The sequence below is a fragment of the Alexandromys fortis genome, unplaced genomic scaffold, assembly GCF_014885135.2.
Source record: "Alexandromys fortis isolate MF-2015 unplaced genomic scaffold, M_Fortis_MF-2015_v1.1 scaffold_50, whole genome shotgun sequence".
Taxonomy (NCBI): Eukaryota; Metazoa; Chordata; class Mammalia; order Rodentia; family Cricetidae; genus Alexandromys; species Alexandromys fortis.
In genome coordinates this window covers 3,708,824-3,731,610 of record NW_026067932.1, presented here as the reverse complement: position 1 = coordinate 3,731,610, position 22,787 = coordinate 3,708,824, and the positions used below count along the sequence as shown (strand labels likewise).

At 45.8% G+C, this 22,787-nt stretch overlaps 1 protein-coding gene across 2 annotated transcripts in view; it reads left to right on the top strand.

Moving 5' to 3' along the window:
- The window catches only part of Lta4h (leukotriene A4 hydrolase), a 33,012-nt gene extending 12,795 nt beyond the window's left edge, over positions 1-20,217 (top strand). The window contains exons 6-19 of one of the 2 annotated variants that reach the window (XM_050145717.1): positions 441-493; positions 3,343-3,415; positions 3,668-3,808; positions 5,352-5,375; positions 5,837-5,907; positions 6,579-6,690; positions 6,779-6,923; positions 8,515-8,618; positions 9,047-9,117; positions 11,294-11,348; positions 15,386-15,481; positions 17,233-17,315; positions 18,266-18,370; positions 20,005-20,217. In XM_050145717.1, coding sequence (XP_050001674.1) covers positions 441-493; positions 3,343-3,415; positions 3,668-3,808; positions 5,352-5,375; positions 5,837-5,907; positions 6,579-6,690; positions 6,779-6,923; positions 8,515-8,618; positions 9,047-9,117; positions 11,294-11,348; positions 15,386-15,481; positions 17,233-17,315; positions 18,266-18,370; positions 20,005-20,122 — 1,251 coding nt within the window. In that variant the 3' untranslated portion in view covers positions 20,123-20,217. The remainder of the gene's footprint in view (positions 1-440; positions 494-3,342; positions 3,416-3,667; positions 3,809-5,351; positions 5,376-5,836; positions 5,908-6,578; positions 6,691-6,778; positions 6,924-8,514; positions 8,619-9,046; positions 9,118-11,293; positions 11,349-15,385; positions 15,482-17,232; positions 17,316-18,265; positions 18,371-20,004) is intronic. The other variant, XM_050145718.1, reaches the window with a different exon arrangement.
- Positions 20,218-22,787: the final 2,570 nt, after the last annotated feature.

The window sequence follows — 22,787 nt, the reverse complement described above, 5'->3', positions numbered from 1 at the left end:
AAAAAAAAAAAAAAAAAAAAAAAAAAAAAAAAAAAAAAAGCAAAACAAAACAAAAAAGGGGGGGTGTACTTAGGGGAAATATTTTAAAAGTTGGAAGAAAAAAAATCCTAAAATATGAGGGGAAAGTATCTGGTACTTAGCAGTTACTGTTTGAGAAATGCTTACGTGCCATTTAAATTTGTGCAGTCCTGGTGTTTGCACGCTAGACGCACTCCTTCTTATAGAATAAAAGGGAGATGGATATTTTTGAAGTGTTTTTGTATATGTTTGAATGATTTGCCCCTAACAATTAGAACTATTTGAGAAGGCCCAAAAGAGAGTAGGTTCATAGTGATACTTGTAGAATGAAAGAATTGCGTGGTTTTAAATATGGACTATCTGGCTTACACCGTTTCTACTTACTGACGCAGCATGCCCTGTGTGTGTTTTGTCTCCTCCAGGTTCCCATCCCGTGCTACCTGATCGCCTTAGTTGTTGGAGCTTTGGAAAGCAGGTGAACTTGTGCACAAATTTGGAGGTTTATGAAAAGATGAAACCATACGCAAGTTGAACCTCCGCCAGGGTTGATGGGTAGAACATGGTATATTGCCCAAGGTGTCAGTCAGGCTGACAGCTTTAGAGAAGTTCAGATAGTTATAAGTTGTTGACAAGTTCACTTTGAATATAGATTTTGATATCAAAGCTCACTTGACCCCTGCACCTTAAATTTTCCAAATGTAAAATGAGCACACTCTCACCTGTAGGCTGAGAGCAGGACTCGAACCTCGAACCAGTCATGTCTTGTAGTCTCCATTTCCTTCTTGTGGAAATTTGAATCTGCCCCTGTAGCCCCTTAGGTAGATGCATAAAACAGGGAAGGTCCATAAAGCCCTTGGAACCCTAAAAATAGTATAGAAGTCAAGTACCTTGATGAAAGTTAGCAATAGCTAAAGTGCACTTTTGGTTGGTTGTTTTTTGTCGATAGTCTCAATATATAGATCGCTCTGGCTGCCCTAGAACCCACTATGTAGACCAGGCTGGCCTCGAACTCACAGAGATCCCCTGCCTCTGCCTTCACTGAAGGGGAGTGCCACCACACGCATTATCCATATGTGTGTGTGTGGCAGGTGCGCTTACGTGTGTGTGTGTGTGTGTGTGTGTGTGTGTGTGTAGATCAGTGGATGACTTCAGGTGCCACACTCAGACTCTATCCACTTCCTCTGAGACAGCATCCTCTTCCTGGCCTGGAGCTCCACGGTTAGGCTGAACTAGCTGACTAGCGAGTGTCCTGTGACCCTCTGCCTCCACCTCTCCGAGATTACAAGCCCGCCATTTTCACACAATGCTAGGATCTGAACTCAGGTCCTGTTCTTGCTCGGCAAATACTTTAGTGACTGAGCCCTCCTCCCAACTCTGTTCTTGATAGCTGAAAATCAGAATGTTTATAATAACCATAGTCTTCAGTTGCTAAGAATGTGGGCACCATCGAGAAGTCAGGCCGCCCAGAGCCAGGCTGGAGAGCTCGTCTTTGGATATAGCTCACTGCCTCTGGATTTCATGTCCTTTGTCTGGGAAAGGGAGGAATACTCTTCAAAGGTGGAAAGTTCCAGGCCTGTAGGAAGCACTCAGCAAATGATAATAAGATAGTGCAGCAGCTGTCGGGGGAAGCTCTTAGTAGGCGCTCGTACTAATGCGTTTATCTTGTTGACTCCTTGGCAGGGGTGCCAATGACCATTTGTTCCTATTTTACCAAGGAGAAGCTGACACTCAGAGCTTTTAGGAACTTGCTCGGTCTTAGAGTTAGACCTGTCCAAGCTAGGACCTATGTCTTGTTCCTTTTAAACCCAGGTAGAATATCCGTGGTTGTCTGTAGCCAGTTGCATGAAGCTGTTGAGCATTTGAAACACAACTCATCCAGACTACAGTGCTCTATAAAAATACAGGCTGGATTTCAGAAAACTATATGAAAATGTAAAATGTTTCATTAATAGCTTTTATACTGACTATCTGTTTAAATAATATGTTGGATCTGCTGGGTCAAGTAAATATTGAAACTAATTTAGTTATTTTTTTGCTTTTTTTAAAAATATGGCTATCAAAAAATTCCAACTTTCATCATAATGTGTGTTTTTGTGACCCTTCCTAAATTTTTGTTGGGTAGCACTCACACCTCGCTCTACAGACCATAATCTGCCAGTTCCCAGAAATGCAGATCTGGGTAAAGGCTCTTGTAGGCAAGCCTTGCAGTCTTGAGTTCAGTCCCTGGAGTAAGGGCAGACAGAGAAATCTAAGACTACAAAGTTGCCCTCTGACCTCCATGTGTGCCTTGTGACCTGCACCCCCCCACACATAATAATATAATTTGAAAAGTTAAAAAAATGCAAATGATTGAAAGAAGGCTCTCTCAAGCCTTCTAAACCAAAACTTAGAATTTTGTGTTTTAACGAGTTCTGCAGATATTCAGTCTGCACAGCAAGTATCTGGAGAGCAGAGTTTAGAAGCATGTTTTAGAGACTGCAGTCTCGGTGGCAGAGTACCATGGAAAAGTCTTCTCTGGAGGCTTGGGGTCACAAAGCTTTATGCTGAAACCGATGATCCATAGCTATAATTTATGATTTCTATTTTGCTTTTATCATTATGGTGAAAATCACACAGATGACACAGAGTTGGCCATTTTTAAGTGGGGTTCAGTGGTGTGAAATGTGGCTACCTGGTTGTGAAACTGATCTGCTGACCTGCATCTTGCAGAACTGAAACCCCGTCCCCTGTAAGCATCTCCACCCTGCCCCAGTCCCTGTGAACCGCTGTTCTCTTTCCATGCCTGCGGTGGACTTTGTTAGTTACCGCATATAAATAGAGTCATGCAGCGGCTGCTTTTGCTGACCGGTTTATTTCACCGAACACGATGTCCATGAGGGCCATCTGCGTTACTTCTTCTTTTTCCTACTGATTTCTCAACATGGGTGTCTAGTATAACTAAGTATGTAATCTATCCCTGTTCTAGGATTATTATTGTTATTGTTGTTACTATTGGTGTTGTTATTGTTGTTCAGTCTCTGACTGGGTTTCTACATTGTGAAATCGAGAGAGTAGCCCATATCCCCAGAGTTCTTAGCACGCAGTCAGGAAGCTGACTTCCGGGGTCGTGTCTTATGCCTTGGTTTTCCTTTAACCTGGACCATGTCTCATGGAGAGTTAGGTTTGTTATCTCAAACTGTTTGGCCTTGAGAAATCCCTCCCGGGGAGCAATGGGCAGACCAGTCTTACTTTGTTAAGACAAAATGTCTATGTCTTCCTTAGGACCAGGTGAATAATTGACTTGAATTTTTTTTTTTTTTTTGATGAAGCTTTTCCATTTTGCAGGCAAATTGGTCCAAGAACTCTGGTGTGGTCCGAGAAGGAGCAGGTGGAAAAGTCTGCTTTTGAATTTTCTGAGGTTGGTCACACATAGCCTTCCTAATTCTTGTGATAGACGGGAGATCTCAGGTTTGAGAGTAATGCTTTGGTAACAGCAGAAGCTGCTTTGGTAACAGCAGAAGCTCATGCACTGAGCCGTGGCAGTCGCGGCTTTCTGTCCGTCATTTCAGTCCAGATTCTCAGCTTGCAAACTTCACAGAGAGCTACTGTACTTTCAAGAAGTTACCATTGTGACCATTAAGAGGAGATATGTATGCATTCATTTTTTCAGACCGAGTCTATGCTTAAAATTGCGGAAGATCTAGGCGGGCCCTACGTGTGGGGGCAGTACGATCTCTTGGTTCTACCCCCGTCCTTCCCTTACGGCGGCATGGAGAACCCTTGTCTGACGTTCGTCACTCCGACCCTTCTGGTGAGAAATACCTCTTCATTTGAAACGGAGATCGCAAATGTAAACCTAGATGAGGGGCTGGGGCGTTGCTCAGTGGACAAAGGGCTTGCTGTACAGTTTAGAGGACTTTGACCTCTTAGAAGCTGCGTAAAAAAGCTGGGCATGGTTGTACACACTTGTAATCTTCCATTGGGGACATAGAGACAGACAGACAGATCCTTGAGGTGCAATGCCCAGTCCCCCTAGCCTTCTTGATGAGCCCCGGGCCAATGAGAGACACTATCTCAAAATTCAAAGCAGGCTGTACTTGAGTAATAGCAGCTAAGGTTGTCCTCTGGCTTCCACATGTTCACACGTGAACACACCCGTCCACACGGCAAGCACACACAGATGGGAAGACCCTTAGACTCCTAGTGATAGTTTTAAATATATTTTTCTTATCTGTATAACCCTGTTTCTAATTTTGTTACTGGTGGTGGTGGTGATCAGAATTTCATTTTTCAAAGGAGAATTATTTGGCCCTTGGGAATATTACATTTAGGGCATTTTGAAAGGTTGGGGTTAGTGGCAACAGCAATCATTTGATGAATTATGTATCTAGACAGAGGAGCCAGAGGCACATCATTTGTGAAAACTCATTGTCCAGCATCTAGGAGGAGATTAGCCTCCACAGATTGCTGTTCTATAGATCTCGTACGCTACTTAGACTCCTACTGAGAGTCAAGCAGGGACTTAATCAGCAGCTCAGTGAGTAGACTGGAATGTTCCATGGAACGCACTGGACAACATGAGTTGTCTTTCTTTTGAATTAAAAGAAAGGAGGGAGTCCGAGTATCAGTCAGTTCTGAAAGTCCTTGTGTGGACAGAACCCCAACCTGCTCAAACCCACGCCACTGTGCCTGCCTACAGTTCCAGCCTCAGAAAGCAGAGCTGAGATCCCCCGAGCAAGCTGCCTACCCAGCCTCTCAGCAACAGAGGGCTCTGGGTTTGATTAGGAGACCTTGCCTCAAGAAAAAAAAAAAAAAAAGTGGAAGAGCCTTGGGCTTCCACATACGCATACATGTGTGTATATACACACGCACTCAGACATGTACACACACTAGGAAAACAACAAGAAGGGAAAGAAATTGGTAGATATGCAAGATGGGCATGGGGAAATGTTCTCTGGAATTAGAGAGAAGCCTATTAGCCTGCTGGTATTGAGATGTTTTCTGTGCTTAGGGAAAGAAAGAAGAAATGCTACTTTTGTTTTCTCTGATTTTTGTTTGCCTTGTTTGGGGGGTGGGACTGGTTTAGAGACAGGGTTTTCTGTGTGGCCCTGGCTGTCCTGTAACTCACTCTGTAGACCAGGCTGGCCTCTGCCTCCTGAGTGCTGGGATTAAAGGTGTGCGCCACACCATGCCTAGCTCCTTCTGCTTTCTCAGTCCTTGTCTCTTGAACCTGTTCCCTCAGTAAACAAACAGTGGCCCATCAGCCTAGCACCTGAGATGTAAAATTGGTGTCATTCAGCTGCAGTCCTTTATCTGGTGATGAAAATACTAAGATGTTCTTTTCTTTCTTATAGGCAGGTGACAAGTCCCTCTCCAATGTAAGTGAAAATTTCTTGTTACAATCTTAGCCCTCAAGAAGGTTTTCAGATGTCTACTGTATCGTTTGGAAACTATTATTGTAAGATAAAACTGGGGTTGTCCTCTTCTTTAGCAATTAGATTTAATAGATTAAAGGAAAGGTTAGCCAGATATAAATGAAACTTGATCATGAAAACAAATATTTATTATTTCCTGTGTATGAAATATTTTAATCGAGTTACGTGTTCATTTAATTTAATATATTCTAGGTTTTTTTTTTCTTGGTGGTAGTTGTTTAAAGTATTCTATACATATTTGGTCCTTGATTAAATTGCATCTTTTCCCCTGAAATAAGTAATTCTCTGAATGTGTTTTTAAAAACACCGAGTCATGTGAATTTAAGAGGAAGTATTTAAATGGGGACTTGTTTTAGGATGAGGTAACTGGTCTGACCGCTAATCGCTTAACTCCGCCTCCTCAGGTTATTGCACACGAAATATCTCATAGCTGGACAGGAAACCTAGTGACCAACAAAACTTGGGATCACTTTTGGTATGTTTTGTTTTTCTCTGTGTGTGTGTATATATATATATATATTACTAGTTATTGTTCATTGTTCTCCTGCCACTTCCCCCGCCCCCCCCACCATGTCCTGTGTATCGCGTTTTTCTTCCTTATGGTCACAGCAATAGATGGAACTTAAAAAATTCTGCAGCACTTGTCACGGTGGTAGATACAGTCTGGGTGTGGAGTTTATTCTTGCTACATACTTTCCTGTGTTGCCTCTTTTTAACACAGGAGCTGGTTAAAAACAGAATTACCTCTCAGTTTTCTGTGCTACCAGCTGCTGGGCTGGGCTTGCTGGTGTCTCGGGTGACTGCTGGGCTTGCTGGTGTCTCGGGTGACTGCTGGGCTTGCTGGTGTCTCGGGTGACTGCTGGGCTTGCTGGTGTCTCGGGTGACTGCTGGGCTTGCTGGTGTCTCGGGTGACTGCTGGGCTTGCTGGTGTCTTGGGTGACTGCTGGGCTTGCTGGTGTCTCGGGTGACTGCTGGGCTTGCTGGTGTCTCGGGTGACTACCGGGGCTCCTCTAAGCAGTAGGAGCTGACATGTAGGGGCTGTGCCGTCTGATCTCCTCCCTAGGAAGACCAAAAAGAGAATACCTGCTTGATTAAAATGCTGAGTCCTCTCCGCTGGGACAGTGCCCGTGTTTTGTTCCCTTTCAGGTTAAATGAAGGACATACCGTCTATTTAGAGCGCCACATTTGTGGGCGATTGTTTGGGGAGAAGTTCAGACATTTCCATGCTCTGGGAGGCTGGGGAGAGCTACAGAACACGGTAAGACAGGCTTCTCGAAGCCTTCGCCCAACCTCACGCCAAGCGGGGTCTTCCTATGAGGACACTCGTTTCATTTGTTGGGTTGCAGATAAAAACTTTTGGGGAGTCCCATCCCTTCACCAAGCTCGTGGTTGATCTGAAGGACGTCGACCCCGATGTAGCCTATTCCTCCATTCCCTATGAGAAGGGCTTCGCCTTGCTCTTCTACCTGGAGCAGCTTCTTGGTGGACCAGGTGAGTAGCTGGCATTGCCTGCTTGGTGTGTGTCTGTTGGTTTGTTTTGTGTTGTGTTGTTTTGTTTTTCTTTTGGAGGGCGAGGTGAAGAGTAGAGATGAATTTTGAACTGTTTCTTTTCATTTTACACTTTCAGTTCATTCTGCTGGAGACACCCGTGTTGCTCTCTGTTGTGGCCAGTATCCATAAAACTACACAACCCCGTGATCTGTATAATGTGGCTTGACCCTTTTTAAATCCCATTATACGAAGAATTAGGGTAACAGTGTATACCCACTGGAGAACTTCCTGTAATTCAGAAGCCTATGAGTGATACATGAGACCTCTCGCGCCCCTCTGTGTATGGCTCCAGATTTTATGAACAGTCAGTCACACACATATGAAGATTTTAGTAACAAAATAAAGCATCCTGTAGTCGCTCTTTCTTACCTGTGGGTCCACTCCCCACCAGTGCAGTTACCGGCGGTCACTGCAATTCTCGTTTTTCTTCTTCAGTGTTCCATGGACACGAACTCACCTTGCAGTTAGCTTCATCCTTACTGTGGGTCTTAAGACCTCCGCATACGATCTTCCTCCTCCCTGTTAACTCAGGATTCTCTCCTTTTGCCTAGTGGCTCCACTTTAGAATATCCGAATTGCTAGCGTCTTTTACCTTGCACCCTGTGGCCTCCAGTAAACAAAACAAGTATTCCTTGAACACACGTGTTGTGATACCTCGGCAGGGTGCCTGAGAACCCGAGCGGCTCAGAGTGTTTGGAGAGAGGCACTATTCATGTGACTTTTACACAGTGTGTTATAATGATTCTGCTTCATTCCTAGTTATGGCTCTTACATACATGGCGCATGTATGGTTAAATTTTACCGTAGGTCTATCCGTATGGAAAACAGTACTACAGTAGGGTTTGGGTCCTAGGTGTTACTTTCTGCATCTGCTGGAGTCTTGGAGCATGAGCCTCTCGGGCAAGAGTTTGGCTGTCTTACACATCTGTCTTTTCAATTTTTTAAGTTCGGTACACGTGATTCCATTTCATATTTATAATGCTTTCGTGGTATTTTCTTACATAGATGTGCTGGCTTCACGTGGCCTCATACTGACAGTCTGGTTGCCTTTGAAGGTGTCCCCCTTCCACTCTGCCTGTCGGCTTTTCTTCTCCTCCTTTCTCGTCATGAGGGTGATTGCTTTAGAACAGGGATGACTCCTGCTCTATGTCTTCATTGTGTCTTCCTGGCCTGCAATAACTTATGTAGACTCTGAAGGCCCAGCAGGAAACCCACCTCCTTTCTTTTTTTCTTTTGGATTTTTTCGAGACAGTGTTTCTCTGTAGCTTTTGGTTCCTGTCCTGGAACTAGCTCTTGTAGACCAGGCTGGCCTCGAACTCACAGAGATCCGCCTGCCTCTGCCTCCCGAGTGCCCACCTCCTTTTTTGAATGTTCCTTCACTGTCAGAAGCTCTCTGTGGCTCTCGGAGTGTTCTCTGTTGTCTGTGGTTACGGGAACAATGTCACCCACTAAAAAGGCCAGAGACTTGCCTTTCTGTGGACTGATTTCTTTTTCTTCATTTCTTCCCATTTTTTTTCTCTTTTCCTCTTAGAGGTGTTTCTGGGATTCTTAAAGGCTTACGTTGAGAAATTTTCCTACAAGAGTGTAACCACCGACGACTGGAAGGATTTCCTGTATTCCCACTTTAAAGATAAGGTTGGTTTTAAGTTCTTGTTTTCAGTGCCCAGTATAGCTTTATAAACTATTTGCTAGGCTACTTAGATTACTTAATTATAGTATTGGTTCAGAATTTGCCATAGGATTTTGCTTATCTATTTTAATTCTCTTTTAGAACACTAGTAATGACTAAATTTATATGTTAAGTAGCTAGATTCAGTCATTTTGCATTATTTACATAGGTTAAAATGTCACATTGTATTCCAGAAGTAGATGTGGTGATGGTGGTCTGCTGCTTAATATTAAATTAATATTAATTATAAAAAGTAATAAGATTTAGAAGTTATCGTGATGTGGCAGAGCAGAGTAAATTGACCCTTCTGAGTCTGTTTTCAGTTGCTCATGTGTTTGTTTTGACCTGAGGAAAAGTCGTCCTCTCAGGAACTGGGGGCTCTTCCTGTTCACAGGTGGATCTTCTTAATCAGGTGGATTGGAATGCCTGGCTCTATTCTCCTGGCCTGCCCCCTGTCAAACCGAAGTAAGTACCCACCTGCTGACCTGTTTCCTTCACGCTGCTCCTCCAGGGGTATGAAGCCTTTTGATATTGCCACGCGGCACGCTCGGCTACAGGTGTGTTAGGCTGTAGGTACAGCCATCTCGGGACATGTGGCCTGAGGGCAGCAGGCTGGAGACCCCTAGCCCTAGCGCTCTCAGAGTATCTGGAAAGACCATATGCTCTTCTTAAACTGTTCCCAGTCAGCAAAGAGAGCAGGGGGGGCTTAGGTTTCTAGACCTTTCCCCTGAAGCCAAAAGCCGTTTCCACGGTTTACAAACAGATCTGTTGAGTTGATTGAGAGCGTTCCTGGGTGCTGAGTTTCCACATGAGGGTGGTGAGCACCTTAGGAAAGAGTAAGCCAAGTCCTTCCTTTCTTAGGGACTATGTAGCTCCCGACATGCTCTCCTGCTTCTGTCAGGCTGGGAGGGCTAGGGCCTCTCAGACCCTCCACACTCCCTCAGGCTTCGTGCCCAGACGCACACGCTTCCTTCTGCAGGGACAATTCCAATGTCAGCTTAGGAACCGCTTCCTCTTGGAGGTGTCTCTTAACCTCTCTGTACAGGAAGGAGCTTGCATTTGAGAGTTGCCGGGCACTGTGTTCTGCACCTTTGCGTTTGCGTGTGTGGCTGCACATCGTTCCTTTCGCTTCACTGTGCACACCGCGAGAGTCAGGCTCAAGTCTGGTTTGCACGTTGCTTCTCCTGGGGCTTTTTTTGAGTAGGGGATTATTTCTTTTCCCCGAGCTAATCTTTAACTTCCAAACCATACTGAGAAGGAAGTTTCAGAACACTAAGAAAGACACCAGCCAAACCTTTCCCACTGTCTTGGTGTTTAAGAAATCAGTGCTGGGGGCTGGAGAAATGGCTCAGAGGTTAAGAGCACTCGTTGCTCTTCCAGAGGTCCTGAGTTCAATTCCCAGCAACCACATGGTGGCTCACAGCCATCTATAATGAGATCTGGTGCCTGTATACATAGTAAATGAATAGATCTTAAATAAAGAAATCAGTCTTCAGAGGAGAAGATGTCTTACAGCCTGGGGAGCGGCGGGCCTCACTTTGCCTGACTACCATATGACAGTATAGTGGCTGCTTGGCCCTGGTGTTACTCAGCTGCCTTTGCTAAGCAAAATTCCTGACATGATTCAAGAAGACCTAGTTTGGGCATATTTCCGTCTGAGGTCATGGTTCTGTCTGTGATGAAGTAGAACACAAGAGAAGATAGTGTGGGGGCAGACAGAGACCTATTTCCACGTTAGCCTCCCTTCCTAACAGCCTGATCCTCATAGTCCAGTCACTTCTAAATAGCAGGACCAAGCCTTCAGCACACGAGGCTTTGGAGGACATTTCAGATTCAAACATAGAGCGCTCAGGATGGGCTTCCTACCAGAGGCCAAGGGCAGCCAATTACGGTGATTATGCACTGATAAAGAATTGTGAGCAGGCTCCCAGTTTGTTCCCCAGAAAAGAATGGGAGAATAACAGAAAAATAGAAAAACCCAATAGCAGTGAGTGTATCTCTTGTCACTGATAAGCATTTCTCAGGAAAGAGGCTTAATGTTTAGATAAAGGGGGATGTTTTGCAAGACTGACATTCAAGTTGGGAGTACACACGTACCGACATACCCACATAGCTTGTTTTGCTTAATGGTTAATCCCACCTTCCATAAAAGAAGAGATGAGGTTCTCACATGGTAACCTTGGACTCTCAGGTCTGGCATCTGGAACAGTGCCTGTGACCTGGCCTGCCTGTAGATTTGCTAGGTGATGAAAGGTTTGGAACATCTCAAAGTGAAAGACCTGAACATGGGGACCTGGTGTTCTTCGTGCCGCTGTGAGTGCCGGGAGCTGTCACCACCAGGCAGAGAGCACTAGGTGTGCTCTTCCCATCCCGAGTCCCTCTTGGGTGTGTGAGATGCTTTTGTGTTCTCTACAGAGGACAGCCAGAGCTTTCTTTGTATGCTATCCAGTGCGGTACCCACTGGGATTTGGGGCATTCCTAGGTGACTCTAGTGGACTTCCTCCTCCTAACACTGAGGAGCTCTTTAGCTTTAAAGAGATTTTAAATGTTAAGCATTTTATATAGCATAAAACGCATTTATTATGCAAAAGGATACATTCGTTTATAAGATGTAACCTTTAATATCTTTTCGTCTTTGCAGTTATGATATGACTCTGACAAATGCTTGCATTGCCTTAAGTCAAAGATGGGTCACTGTAAGTAGTGATGCGTGATTTTCGGGTCTTTTCTGAACTGTCCAAAGATGTCTTTGTATGTGTGTGGGGGTACTTTAAATTGTGCGTGGCTGTGTTATAAGTTGTTTCCCTGGGTAGATATTGCCTTTACCCCCATGATGACTCATGAGGTGTGCTTCAAACGCCTATGGGTAAATCCAAGTGGTCTTGAGTGAGTGTTTAAAGCCAACTGTGGAATGGGAGGGACTGAGGGGGTTCTGCTGGTTGCTAGCTGTTGTTCATTTCCACAAAGCTTCCTAAAGAGGAGTTTCCTCATATATGTACTAGAATATACTCCTAGGGAGACCAGGCGGGACTGTGCCCTGGTATATGACCACAGCTAAGCCCAGGGAAACCAGACTGGACGTGTACCCTAGATGACTCTGGAATGGAAAATAAGAGAAAACTTAACAATCACTTTCTCTTGACGGTTGCAACAAGTGTTGACGTTGCTGTCTGAAATTTATCTTTAAAGCTCGCTTGGCTGGCATTCCTTGGCCACCTTCCACATACAGAATTCTGAGCTTCACACTGTGAAAGAAGCAGAGATGGAGTTGCCCTTGGGTTATCTGTAGTTTAATGAAAGAAATTAGATTTCTGCACAAATCACTTTTAGTTTGAGCAGTGAGCAGCGTGTGAAAGGCAGGTGGAGCCATGGACTCAACACAGGGAACCCCCCACCCTGCGGGGAACTCAGATGCCCCCATCCCCACCAGGGTGGGCCGGAGAGGTAGGGGGGACATTCTGGGGTCCAGGAGTGGTGTTTAAACATAGCTTTTTGTTTAAAAGGCTGCATCAAAACAGAACTATACAGGCCCATCTTCTACTTTGGCCCCCATCTTTCATTAATTTACCTGTGTGCTGAGGGTTGTAATGCCAACACAGCTGGCATACGTGTTCAGGAGCATACGTGTTCAGGTGCATACGTGTTCAGGAGCATACGTGTTCAGGAGCGTGTCTGGCTGACTTCGTCTAGGAATACGTGGGGGAGAGGAGTGAGAGCCCGTGACAGGGATGGTTCACACTCTGAGTGCCTGTTCCCCCTGGCCTGGACGAGGGGCAGTTTGTTTCACGGGGAGAGTGGTAGATGCTGATTACTTGACACCAAGGAAAGCTTTGCCGTGTTTATTTATTTGCCTGTCCCTTCTACCAGACTGAAGGCTCCTCTCGAGCAGGGATTGGCTCTATTTTTCCCTGTGTTCCCCAGGACCATCCACGTTTATTCCCTGTTGGATACGTGTCCACGTAGGAACTGATAGAGGGGAAACAAGATGGGAAGATAAATAAGCTTATCGGGCTAAGGAGTTAAAGATGGCATCTATTGAGCCCATTAATCTGTCAGGGTGGGGACAGGCTCGGCCGAGATGGAAAAGCCATCTCGGGTACGAAGGCCAGCGAGGGGCGTTCAGGAGCCGTTCACATACAGTCGCAGGCTCTGCTTTTAGAGCTGTGCCGAGGGAAACGCCAACAGATTGGAGAGAGCGCTTGGGGGTTTGATTTTGTAACTCACTGAGAAGGCAGCGGGCTGAAGTTCTGTGGCAGGCCACGTCCTTATTATGCTCGAGCCCCGGGTTCAGTCACCACTGCTCCCCACCCCAGCAAAAGAACTCGAAACAGATTAGATGTTGAATATGAGAAGAGAGTAGGGTGTCAGAAAACCTGAGAAGATAAAGCAAGAGCGATAAGGCAGGGAAACAGGGCCGGACACCAGTGGAAGATTGTCTGACTTAGCCCAGCTTTGCCGCTCACCTGTGGTCCCTGCATTCAGGAGACGGGCATAGGTTGTGAATTCGGGGCCAGCTACATCATGAAACCTTGTCAAAACAGAAAGGAAGGAAGGAAAGACAGACTGGAAGGAGGCGGAAGGGAAGGAAGGAGGAAGGAAGGAGGTGTCATTTAAAATCCTGTAACCTGTAAGCTTTTTGGAGACTCCAGTCATAGCAGAGGTGGAGAAGCTGAGTGTCTGTCCAGCATCGTGTGCATCGTGTGTCCTGAGTGTCGTTTGGGGCTCTCTGCTGCTCCTCAGGAGGAAACGAAGGGAATGAAGTCTTCAAGTAGCTGTCTTTTGGAGAATGGTTGATTGTGTGTAGCCAGAAACTTTTCTGTGTCCCGCCCGGTCCAGCATCCACTTATAAAATAATCATTCAGAGGCTTAATATTAATTATATTTATTTGGCCCATGGCTTGGGTTTGTTACTGCCTAGCTCTTACATGTAAATTAACCCGTTTCTCTCAGTTCATATTTTACCACGAGGCTCGTGGCTTGTTACCTCAATCTTGCTTCTCTGGCGGCTGCTGGCGGTTCTCTCTCAACCCCACCTTCTTTTCACCTCTATCTCTGCTTGGATTTCCCATCTGGCTCTATTCTGCCCTGCCCTAGGCCACAGCAGCTTTATTCATCAACCAATAAAAGCAACATGTACGCACAGCGTACAGAAGGACGTGCCACATCAAGTTGTGCGCACGCATACCTTGCTGTGGATTTTTTTTTTTTTTACCTGGAATCGTGTTGAGTTCGGCTAGAGGGAGCTTAACACTGGGCTTTCTTTTAAAAAGGCTTAATTGCTTGCATTCGAGGAGAGAAGCCTGGTTGCATACTTTGGCACACGAGCCTTGCTCGTTTCATTCCGTCTGCCTTAGCTCGCAGTTGTGCCAGAGTGAGAAGAAGGAGAGCTGTCTGTGGGAAACAGGATCCTTAACATCTCCTGGAACCCTCTTACGGCATCTGAAAAATCCGTCCTGCTTGTCTGGTGCTAGAGAAACACTGCTGTTCTCCGCTCTGATATTGCTTTAGGCCCAGCAGTGGAAGGCGGATGGTTATGAACATTTCAGTGTTTACAGGGATAGACAGAGTTGGTAACAGTGAGGACATTAGCCACGAGTGTGCTCTCCCAGGTATTTTCTTGGTTGGTTTTCCCAAATATTAAAGGACTACACACACACACACACACACACACACACACACACACACACACACACACGGTGGCTCAATGGCTAAAGTGCTTGCTGATCAAGCATGCGAACTGGAATCCGGATGCCCAACGCCCACATACAAGGCAGGCAGGCATGGCGGTCTGCTCCTCTAATCTCGGTGCTCAGCAGGCAGAGACGGGGGTCCCCCAGGGTAAGCTGGGTACCCCTAGAATAAGCTGGTTACCTAGTAGACTGCCGAATCAGGAGCTGCAAGTTGAGTGAGAAAACACACCTCGGAGAAGTAAAGAGTGGGTAGGAAGACAGTCAGAGCCAGCCTCTGGCCACAGGTTCACTCACACTCAGTGCACGCACACACACACACACATACACACACATGCAGACACATATACCCGCATGTGCACACATACATGTAAAAATAAAAAAGGATATATACGTAGACAACAAGTGGAAGTCATAAGAGCCATAAAGTCGTGGCTACGAGCCACCGCAGGTGTGAGAGGCAGAGCCATCTTGGGGTCCGTGGAAGACCTGCCCCACTCTCATCTGGCTTATAAAATGTCACCTCTATATCAGATTGGCTCATAAGAGAGTTGGCACGCTCTGTGTAATGCTTCTTTGCTTCAGAAATCACTGTACTACTTCTCGTGGTTCAAACAATGTCTGAAGAGCCAAAAGGGGTGGTGGTTCCTGCCTTCCTACTGTGGACAGTCTGCCTTGTTTAGTGTGTTTTTGTTTTATTTTGTTTGGTTTTTCGAGACAGGGTTTCTCTGTCTAACTTTTGGAGCCTGTCCTGGAACTCGCTCTGTAGACCAGGCTGGCCTCGAACTCACAGCGATCTGCCTGCCTCTGCCTCCCGAGTGCTGGGATTGAAGGCGTGTGCCGCCTCCGCCCAGCCCGAGTCTGCCTTTTCTTAAGTGATGTGGAGTTTAGGAACCATCTGCCTCTTAGGTCGTCATAACTTAATGTCGGGTTATGTAAGCTCAGATGTAAATTTAGTGGTTTTTCCTAGTTTTTACTTTTGCATCAGACTAACGTTATTGCAAGGTTACACCTGAACAGAAATAACCTGGCGACGTTTATTTCAGGCCAAAGAGGAGGATCTCAACTTGTTCAGCATCGCGGACCTGAAGGATCTCTCATCCCATCAGCTGAACGAGTTCCTGGCGCAAGTGCTTCAGAAGGTGAGCAGCCGCTCCCAGCCCTGGAAACGAGCGTGGACGCAGAGGCACAGTGTGTGCACTGTCCCCAACGCAGGACAAAGTACTTGTGAAGAACCTTGTGGGGAAAGAAACAACATGGTCCGCTCTTTCATTTTTTTTTTTTTTTTTAAGAAAAAAGCCTTTGTTGAATTATGATCTGATTAGTACCGTGCCAAATCAAAACACGTTCTGGAAAGCTGCTGAGCCGCTGGGAGGGGAAGGTGTGTGCCGCTGGCAGCAGCGGGAAGTGTGTTCTAGATGCCCATTCCCACAGGAGCCTTCATCGAGGAAGGACTTCTGAAGGGGTCTTAGCAGAAGGGTAGCACCAGCGGATGGGGGGCAGATGCTCTCCAGACAGAAGTAGGGCTGGGTGAGGAAGTTCACGGAGCCCGGAGGCGTCACCTGTAAAACATCACAAATCAGAAACCCAGACATTTAGATTCTGTTCTGGCCAGTCAGAAGGCCTTTAAAACGGGAGTTGCTTTGATTAGATTGCGGGTTATGAAATGAAGCCTGCAGGAGACCTGAAGGCGTCAGGAGGTAGAGAGAGACCAGATCAGAGGAGAGAGACCACACAGCATGAAAACACAGTGTCTTGTGGCTCACTGGCTTTGGAGCTTTTCAGGAAAGACTCCAAGTAGACTTTAATCCAAGTAGGTTTTAAGTTCAAGCCCATCGAAGGACCTAGAGAGGAGGGGCGTGGGGATCTGAACCAGAATTTCCTCTGGGATTGTTGGGATTGGTGCAAAAAAACCTCGCAGAAGATCAGCTTCGTAGCTTTCTGTAGTATCACTGGCGTGACCTAGGATGGAGAAGAGGAAAACCGGATGGGCTGATGGGAAGGGGTGTGGCAAAATGGGAGTCTGGGAGGTGACCTTCATTGGCTGGCCTAGCAGCAGCACGGATTGGGAACTGAAATGTCCACGTGGGAGCTCACATGCTAACTCGGAGTAGGCCTAGTGCAGTTAGTAAGCATGGAGGTGGCCTGCTTAGGCAGTCAAGTCAGGGAAGGAGGCCACGGTGGGAGGAAATGGGAGGCAGCACCTCTCTAGGGACCTCAGCCTGCCCTCTAGGCATCTCGGATTCTGTCTGTCCAAATTGAACTCATCTCCTTTCCTTCTACCAAACGCATCTCCCCTTTCAGCGTGGGTTAACATGAGCGCAGGCGGGCCAAGCATCCCCCAGATCTATGCATTTGCCTCTGTATGGTAAATGCACCCCACCCCACCCCGCCAAGGACAGAGCCCATATTTCTCATCTCAGAGGGGTCTGTGATACGAAAGGCTACGGACTACCATTTCAAAAGGCGATAGATAATCCAAACGTGATCTTCAAAGGGCTAGACAAAGATAGAGCCAATCAGCCCAGGCAACCAGCGATAACCATGTAAGGAAAGTGATTTATCTAAAGGGTGGGATAAATTTAAGCTATGTAGGATGAAGGGGAAGAACCTAAAGGATTCTGGAATGGTCTAGAAAGTCTGAGCAGAATAACCAGCCTTTGTTTCAAGAGTTCTCCACCAAGTAGCTTGTCCCCATGTTCCCAGGAGAACATCCTCCTCAGGAGTCAGTTGCTAGAGATTTGCGCTGTTGTGCACCTGCTTCTTTTACCCAGCGTATTTTTATATTCTAAGGTATTTAGGACTTTAATGTGGCTAAGAATTTCTCTCCAGCTCCTTTCTTCCAGGGAATCCTGTTGAAATGATCCGTCATATTTCTTCATTTTGCTCTTAGGCACCTCTTCCATTGGGGCACATAAAGCGAATGCAAGAGGTGTACAACTTCAATGCCATTAACAATTCTGAAATTCGATTCAGGTACATCATTTTAACTTGTCTCTGTGGAAGAAAGCAGAATGCTAGCTTAAACCGTGGAGAAAGGGAAAACAGTCTGAGAGCCCCGGAGTCCTGCCAATCCCTTGTCCCGTCCATCAACATAGATAATCATAGTGTCTTGAAGGGATAGTTGTGATATATAACATGGTGATATTAATCTTTTTGTTAGACTTTGCACTAAGCTACCCTCAACTTAAAAAAAAAATTAGAATGGAGAGTTCAGTGGTAAATAGGCTTCCTTTCCCCAGGTAGCCAGATCAACTCTGAATGGCCACAGCTAGAAACCTTTGGTTCTGTGATATGTTAGCCATCCTTGATTCAAATTTGTAGTGTAAGGGTTACTTCACAAACTGACTTGATAAGACACGAACACTTCTATAGGCCAAGCCTAACACTTAATCTTTCCCAAGAACCAGCCCCTCCTCTTTCTCTTCTCCAGTTGTTAGCTATGTATGTACAGATGTGGACGGATGACATAAAGGTGCACTATGTGATTATGAGGTTGTTAGCTGTGTATGTAACAGATGTGGACAGATGACGTTAAAGTGCATGGTGTGATTATAATGCAGATGTTAGCTGTGTATGTACAGATGTGGACGGATGATGTAAAGGTGCACCGTGTGATTATAATGCAGTTGTTAGCTGTGTATGTACAGATGTGAACAGATGACGTTAAAGTACATGGTGTGATTAATGCAGATGTTAGCTATATGTGTACAGATGTGGATGGATGATGTAAAAGTGCACAGTATGATTGTAATGCAGCAGGTGTTAGCTGTGTATGTACAGATGTGGACAGATGATATAAAGGTACATGATATGATTATTATAATGGGATTGCTTTTATCTATAGTATAAGCGTTTAGTTTATATTGGTCATTTCCTCCCCCTCCTCATCTTCTCTCCCTCGCCCCTAAAAATCCTTCTTTCAGATGGTTACGGCTCTGCATTCAATCGAAATGGGAGGAAGCCATTCCTTTGGCTCTAAAAATGGCAACTGAACAAGGAAGGATGAAGTTTACACGACCTTTATTCAAGTAAGGCCGACTCAGACTGTGCCTCCTAGTTATGCGAGGGATGGGAAGCAGAATGGGAAGATGTTTCTTGTTAAATACTTGCATAAAGGGCTGTGCCTGTGGCTCCATGGCGGCGCCCTAAGCATCCCTGAGGCTCCATGGCGGCGCCCTAAGCATCCCTGAGGCTCCATGGCGGCGCCCTAAGCATCCCTGAGGCTCCATGGTGGAGCCCTTAGCATGCCTGAGACCCGAGGTTCAATACCTGGTCCTGCCTGATGGGAGAAATAACATTGTAAAATGCCATCTATAGCACACTTTTAAGTGTTATTTCAAGTTTGTTATCATAAATAAGAAATTGGTACTTGGGACCATTTACATTTTAGAAAAATGTCATTAGCAGTTTCAGGAACACGATGTGTGATTAGCTACTATAGGGCTAGGCAAGTTGAAAAGGAAATAAACTCAAGACAGTCTTAGATACACAGAAAGATTTTTGAAAGAAAATTTGGCGCGCGGGGCCAAGGAAGAGCCTAAAATTAAATGCAAAGGAATTTGCACAAAGAGCAAGCTCTTTCTGAGTCAAGTGTCACTTGATGTGTATAGCAGAGGAAGACTTGGGGGAGGGGAGGGATGGAATGTATTTTAGCAGCAAGATGTGATTTAAGAATATCTCCGCTAAGTTCCCTGATTAGGTATTTGCTCCATATTACTAAAATATTATAATCAATGGCATAAAATCTCATGATAATTTTGCATTCACTTCCTAAGTATAAAATTTTGTCCATGCAAACCATTACCTGGCTTTTGAAATATGACCACAGCACTACTTCTTAAGGTATTTTGAAGCAGGCTTCACTTGCTTTCCATATAAAACCCATCTACCTTTGAATCGAGTGACTTATACTTCAAATAAAGAATATACCCTTTGGGGCTGGCAAGACGGCTCAGCAGGCAATGTACCTGCTGCCAAACCTGAGATCAGTCCCTGGGAGTCGGATGGTGGAAGAGGAGCAGCTCCCACGGGTTGTCCTCTGACCTCCACACCTGTGCTCACACACACACACACACACACACACACACACACACACACCATAAAGAAATAAATGAATGTGAAAAAGGGGAAAATAAATAATCTGTCTGTAGCCTGAAACTCCCGGCCATAATGGTTAATCCTACGTTCCTTGTGTTCACTGCGGACTATTTGCCACCACTGCTTAACTGTGGCTGGCTTTTTACACTCGCGCTGTGTGAAGTTTTCAGAAATTCTTTTTATAGTTTAGAACGTTTAGACTCTTAAGTGATTGATAAACATAAGTTTGAAAAGCATTTCTTTTTAAAAGACAAAGTATTGAAGTCCATGTTCTCATATGAGGCCAGTTATACCTCCACACTTCCTTGGCAGCAGCTACTACCCCTCCGCTCTGGCTCCTCCCTGTAACCCACCTCCAAACCACTCTGGCTCCTCCGTGTAACCCCCTCCAAATATCTGTGGCCTGCCCTTTTATGGACCAGTATCTGATACAGAGTTTGTACAGAGCCATCTGGTTTTACTCAGGTGCTATCTATACTTAGCTGCCGTGCTCTGATCTTTAATTTAACCTCGGTTTGGACATGACTTTTCTGTTCCTTTGTCTCTCTTTTTCTTTGCTCTGCAGGGATCTTGCTGCCTTTGACAAATCTCACGATCAAGCTGTCCGCGCCTACCAAGAGCATAAAGCCAGCATGCACCCCGTGACTGCCATGCTGGTGGGGAAAGATTTGAAAGTGGATTAAGGACCTGATTGTTGCTGATTTAAGAAATTTCCCCCTCCTTTTTTTCTTTTTTTTTTTAAATCGAACCTATGAAGAAATAAAAATTTTAACTCTCATTGTAATTTAAAATGTCTTCTTTTTTTTTTTTTTTTTTTTTGTTTTTCGAGACAGGGTTTCTCTGTGGCTTTGGAGCCTGTCCTGGAACTAGCTCTTGTAGACCAGGCTGGTCTCAAACTCACAGAGATCCGCCTGTCTCTGCCTCCCGAGAGCTGGGATTAAAGGCGTGGGCCACCACCGCCCGGCTTCATTTGTTTTTTTATTTTCTCATAATTTCACTAAAATTTTCTAACTTTTAAAAGCAATGTAGTATATTATTTGTAAACTTTACCCCCTAAAAATATGAAGATTAAGAACACCCCAAAGATGGGGCAGCCATCAGAAAGCTACAATCCTGGAATCCTAAGACTTTGCTCTCCTTCCACCTAACAGTTGTGTTCCCTTGGCTTTACCTGTGCCCCAGGGTCTCCCTGTTTCCCAGCTCTCCGCTCTCACTTGTATTTCCTCCCTGGAACGGGCAGGGGGCGCCAAAGACACATCTCCCTCTGTAGGTTTACCTAGGGCCAAGGAAGAGTTCACACTGACTCAAGTTATGTCCTGAGTTGTCTCCGTGACAGATCAAACACACACCATCACCAGAGGAGGTAAAAGAGAGGACTTTCTACATGATGCAGAAAACAAACAAACAGAAACCTGGTTGTGCTGATGTAGGCTGGAAAAGAATTCCGCCCACCTAGCCTTAGGTGGTTTAAGAAAAGTCTCAACAGAAACAAAAGAGTAGTTGCCAAGGAAACTGGAGGGTATGGGGAGAAAGAACCAAGTCCATGAATGTGCTTGCGTGTGAACAGACCTCGTTTCATCTGCAGCGCCTGGCACGGAGCTTGGCACCTACCAAGTGTTCAGAAAGGCCTTGGTGGACAAATGAAGATGGCAGAATGAAGGTGGTTCACATCTGAGGGTCGTGGTTTTCCCAGAAATGTAAAAGATGGAGCCATGTCTGGGAATTAAATGCAAACTGAGGAGAAGGGAGGATGTGGGGAATTCCCTTGGGGGAGGCATGAGTCCAAGGGTGGGGCCATTCATCCAACACCTTCATGACCACAGGACTTGCTGCAACAGTCTGCTGGGGTAAGCAGATGACGGGCCAGCATAAGGACTTGGGGCATGGGTTTCATCCCCGATACAGGCCTAGATTCGGGCTTACCAAGGACCTTGAAGCTGCTGAGCTTAACTGTATGAGCAATAGGGTAGCTTTGCAAGCAGTGGGGTTCTGGGGGAGAAGAAAGGATTAACCTGAAGTCAGGCTTATGGGCAGAGATGAAGTAAGGAAGACGGAAGGCCGTGTCCTGAAGGTGGGATCCTGGAACTAAAGATAACGTGTCCGTCAAACAGCCACGTTGCCAAACTGCAGGCACAGTCGGAGCGTGGCTGTCACGAACATACTTTAATTAGATGCTTGGTGCAGATATGGATGTTGGCAGAAGTAACTCTATCTCTGTTCTGGAGTAGAAAGAGGCCGGGATTTCTGTTGGAACAATCCGATTTCTCTGAACTGACTCACTACTGAAGTACACACATTCCTTTGAGTCCCTTTCCACACGACCTGGGCTCCTTAACCCTGGTGGGGAAGAGTTTGGTGGGGACAGGGGTGACAATTATCTGCAGTGAAGAAGCTTAGCTAAATTGGGGAGAGCTAGGTGCCAAGACAAGGAATAGTCTCAAAGCCATCAAGGTCATGCGGAGCCACCAAGGTTAAAGTTCAGAGTGAGAGCAATCCCAAACATTTCCTTAGTGGCCCCATCCAGCAGGCGCTGGCCCCAGGGTTGGCACATGAGAAATCACTTTGTCTTTTCCAGCTGCCCGTTGGGATAGGTCCTAGCGTTATCTCCATTTCGTAGGTGAGAAAGTTGAAGCCCAGAGGAGTCAAATAAACCACAGAGCCAGGATTTATAGCCAGGATTTATTCTGGATAGATGCTTCAAAGCATGACAATAAACAGTTTGCTTCTGGATGAGAAAACAAGCTGACAATTCACTCCCCCAGGTCAGGAAGCTGGTCATACATCTAGACACAACCTTTAGCTGTGGAAGTGATCTCTGGAGTTCTCGGCCTTCCCTTGTGAAGCGACAGCTTCTGAAGCACAAATGGGTGTCGGGGAGGCGTTGCTCAACTCGTGTTTGTGGAGTGAATAAATAATTGAATGAGGATTGCCACACCGCTGGGTGTCACAATTGACCGAGGGGATGCGTTTTACCAATTGAGTAATTCCCCGAAGAGGGGAACATGGTGTTTATGGCCAGCTCTCAAGGCAGACCTCAGAAAGGGAGAGAGAACTTGGAGATCCTGGTCAGGTGGGATACCAGCAGAGCTCAGAGCTCCAGGGTAAGAGACCCCTGGTCTTTCTCTGCACGGTTGCATTGAAGGTGGGCTCACCTACCCATACCCTCTCTCTCCAGCCCCTAGTTCAGCTTTCAAAAGGGCCAAAAGAACACCAGAGACAGGAATCAATATTTGTTCAAAGTGTGAATGAGTAAAGACAAGGGAAGGGGTGTGTTTTTGACAGTTCATTCTCAGTCTCTCCCTGCCAACCACACCCCAGCAGGCAACTCCCCTCCCGGGTAAAGGATAA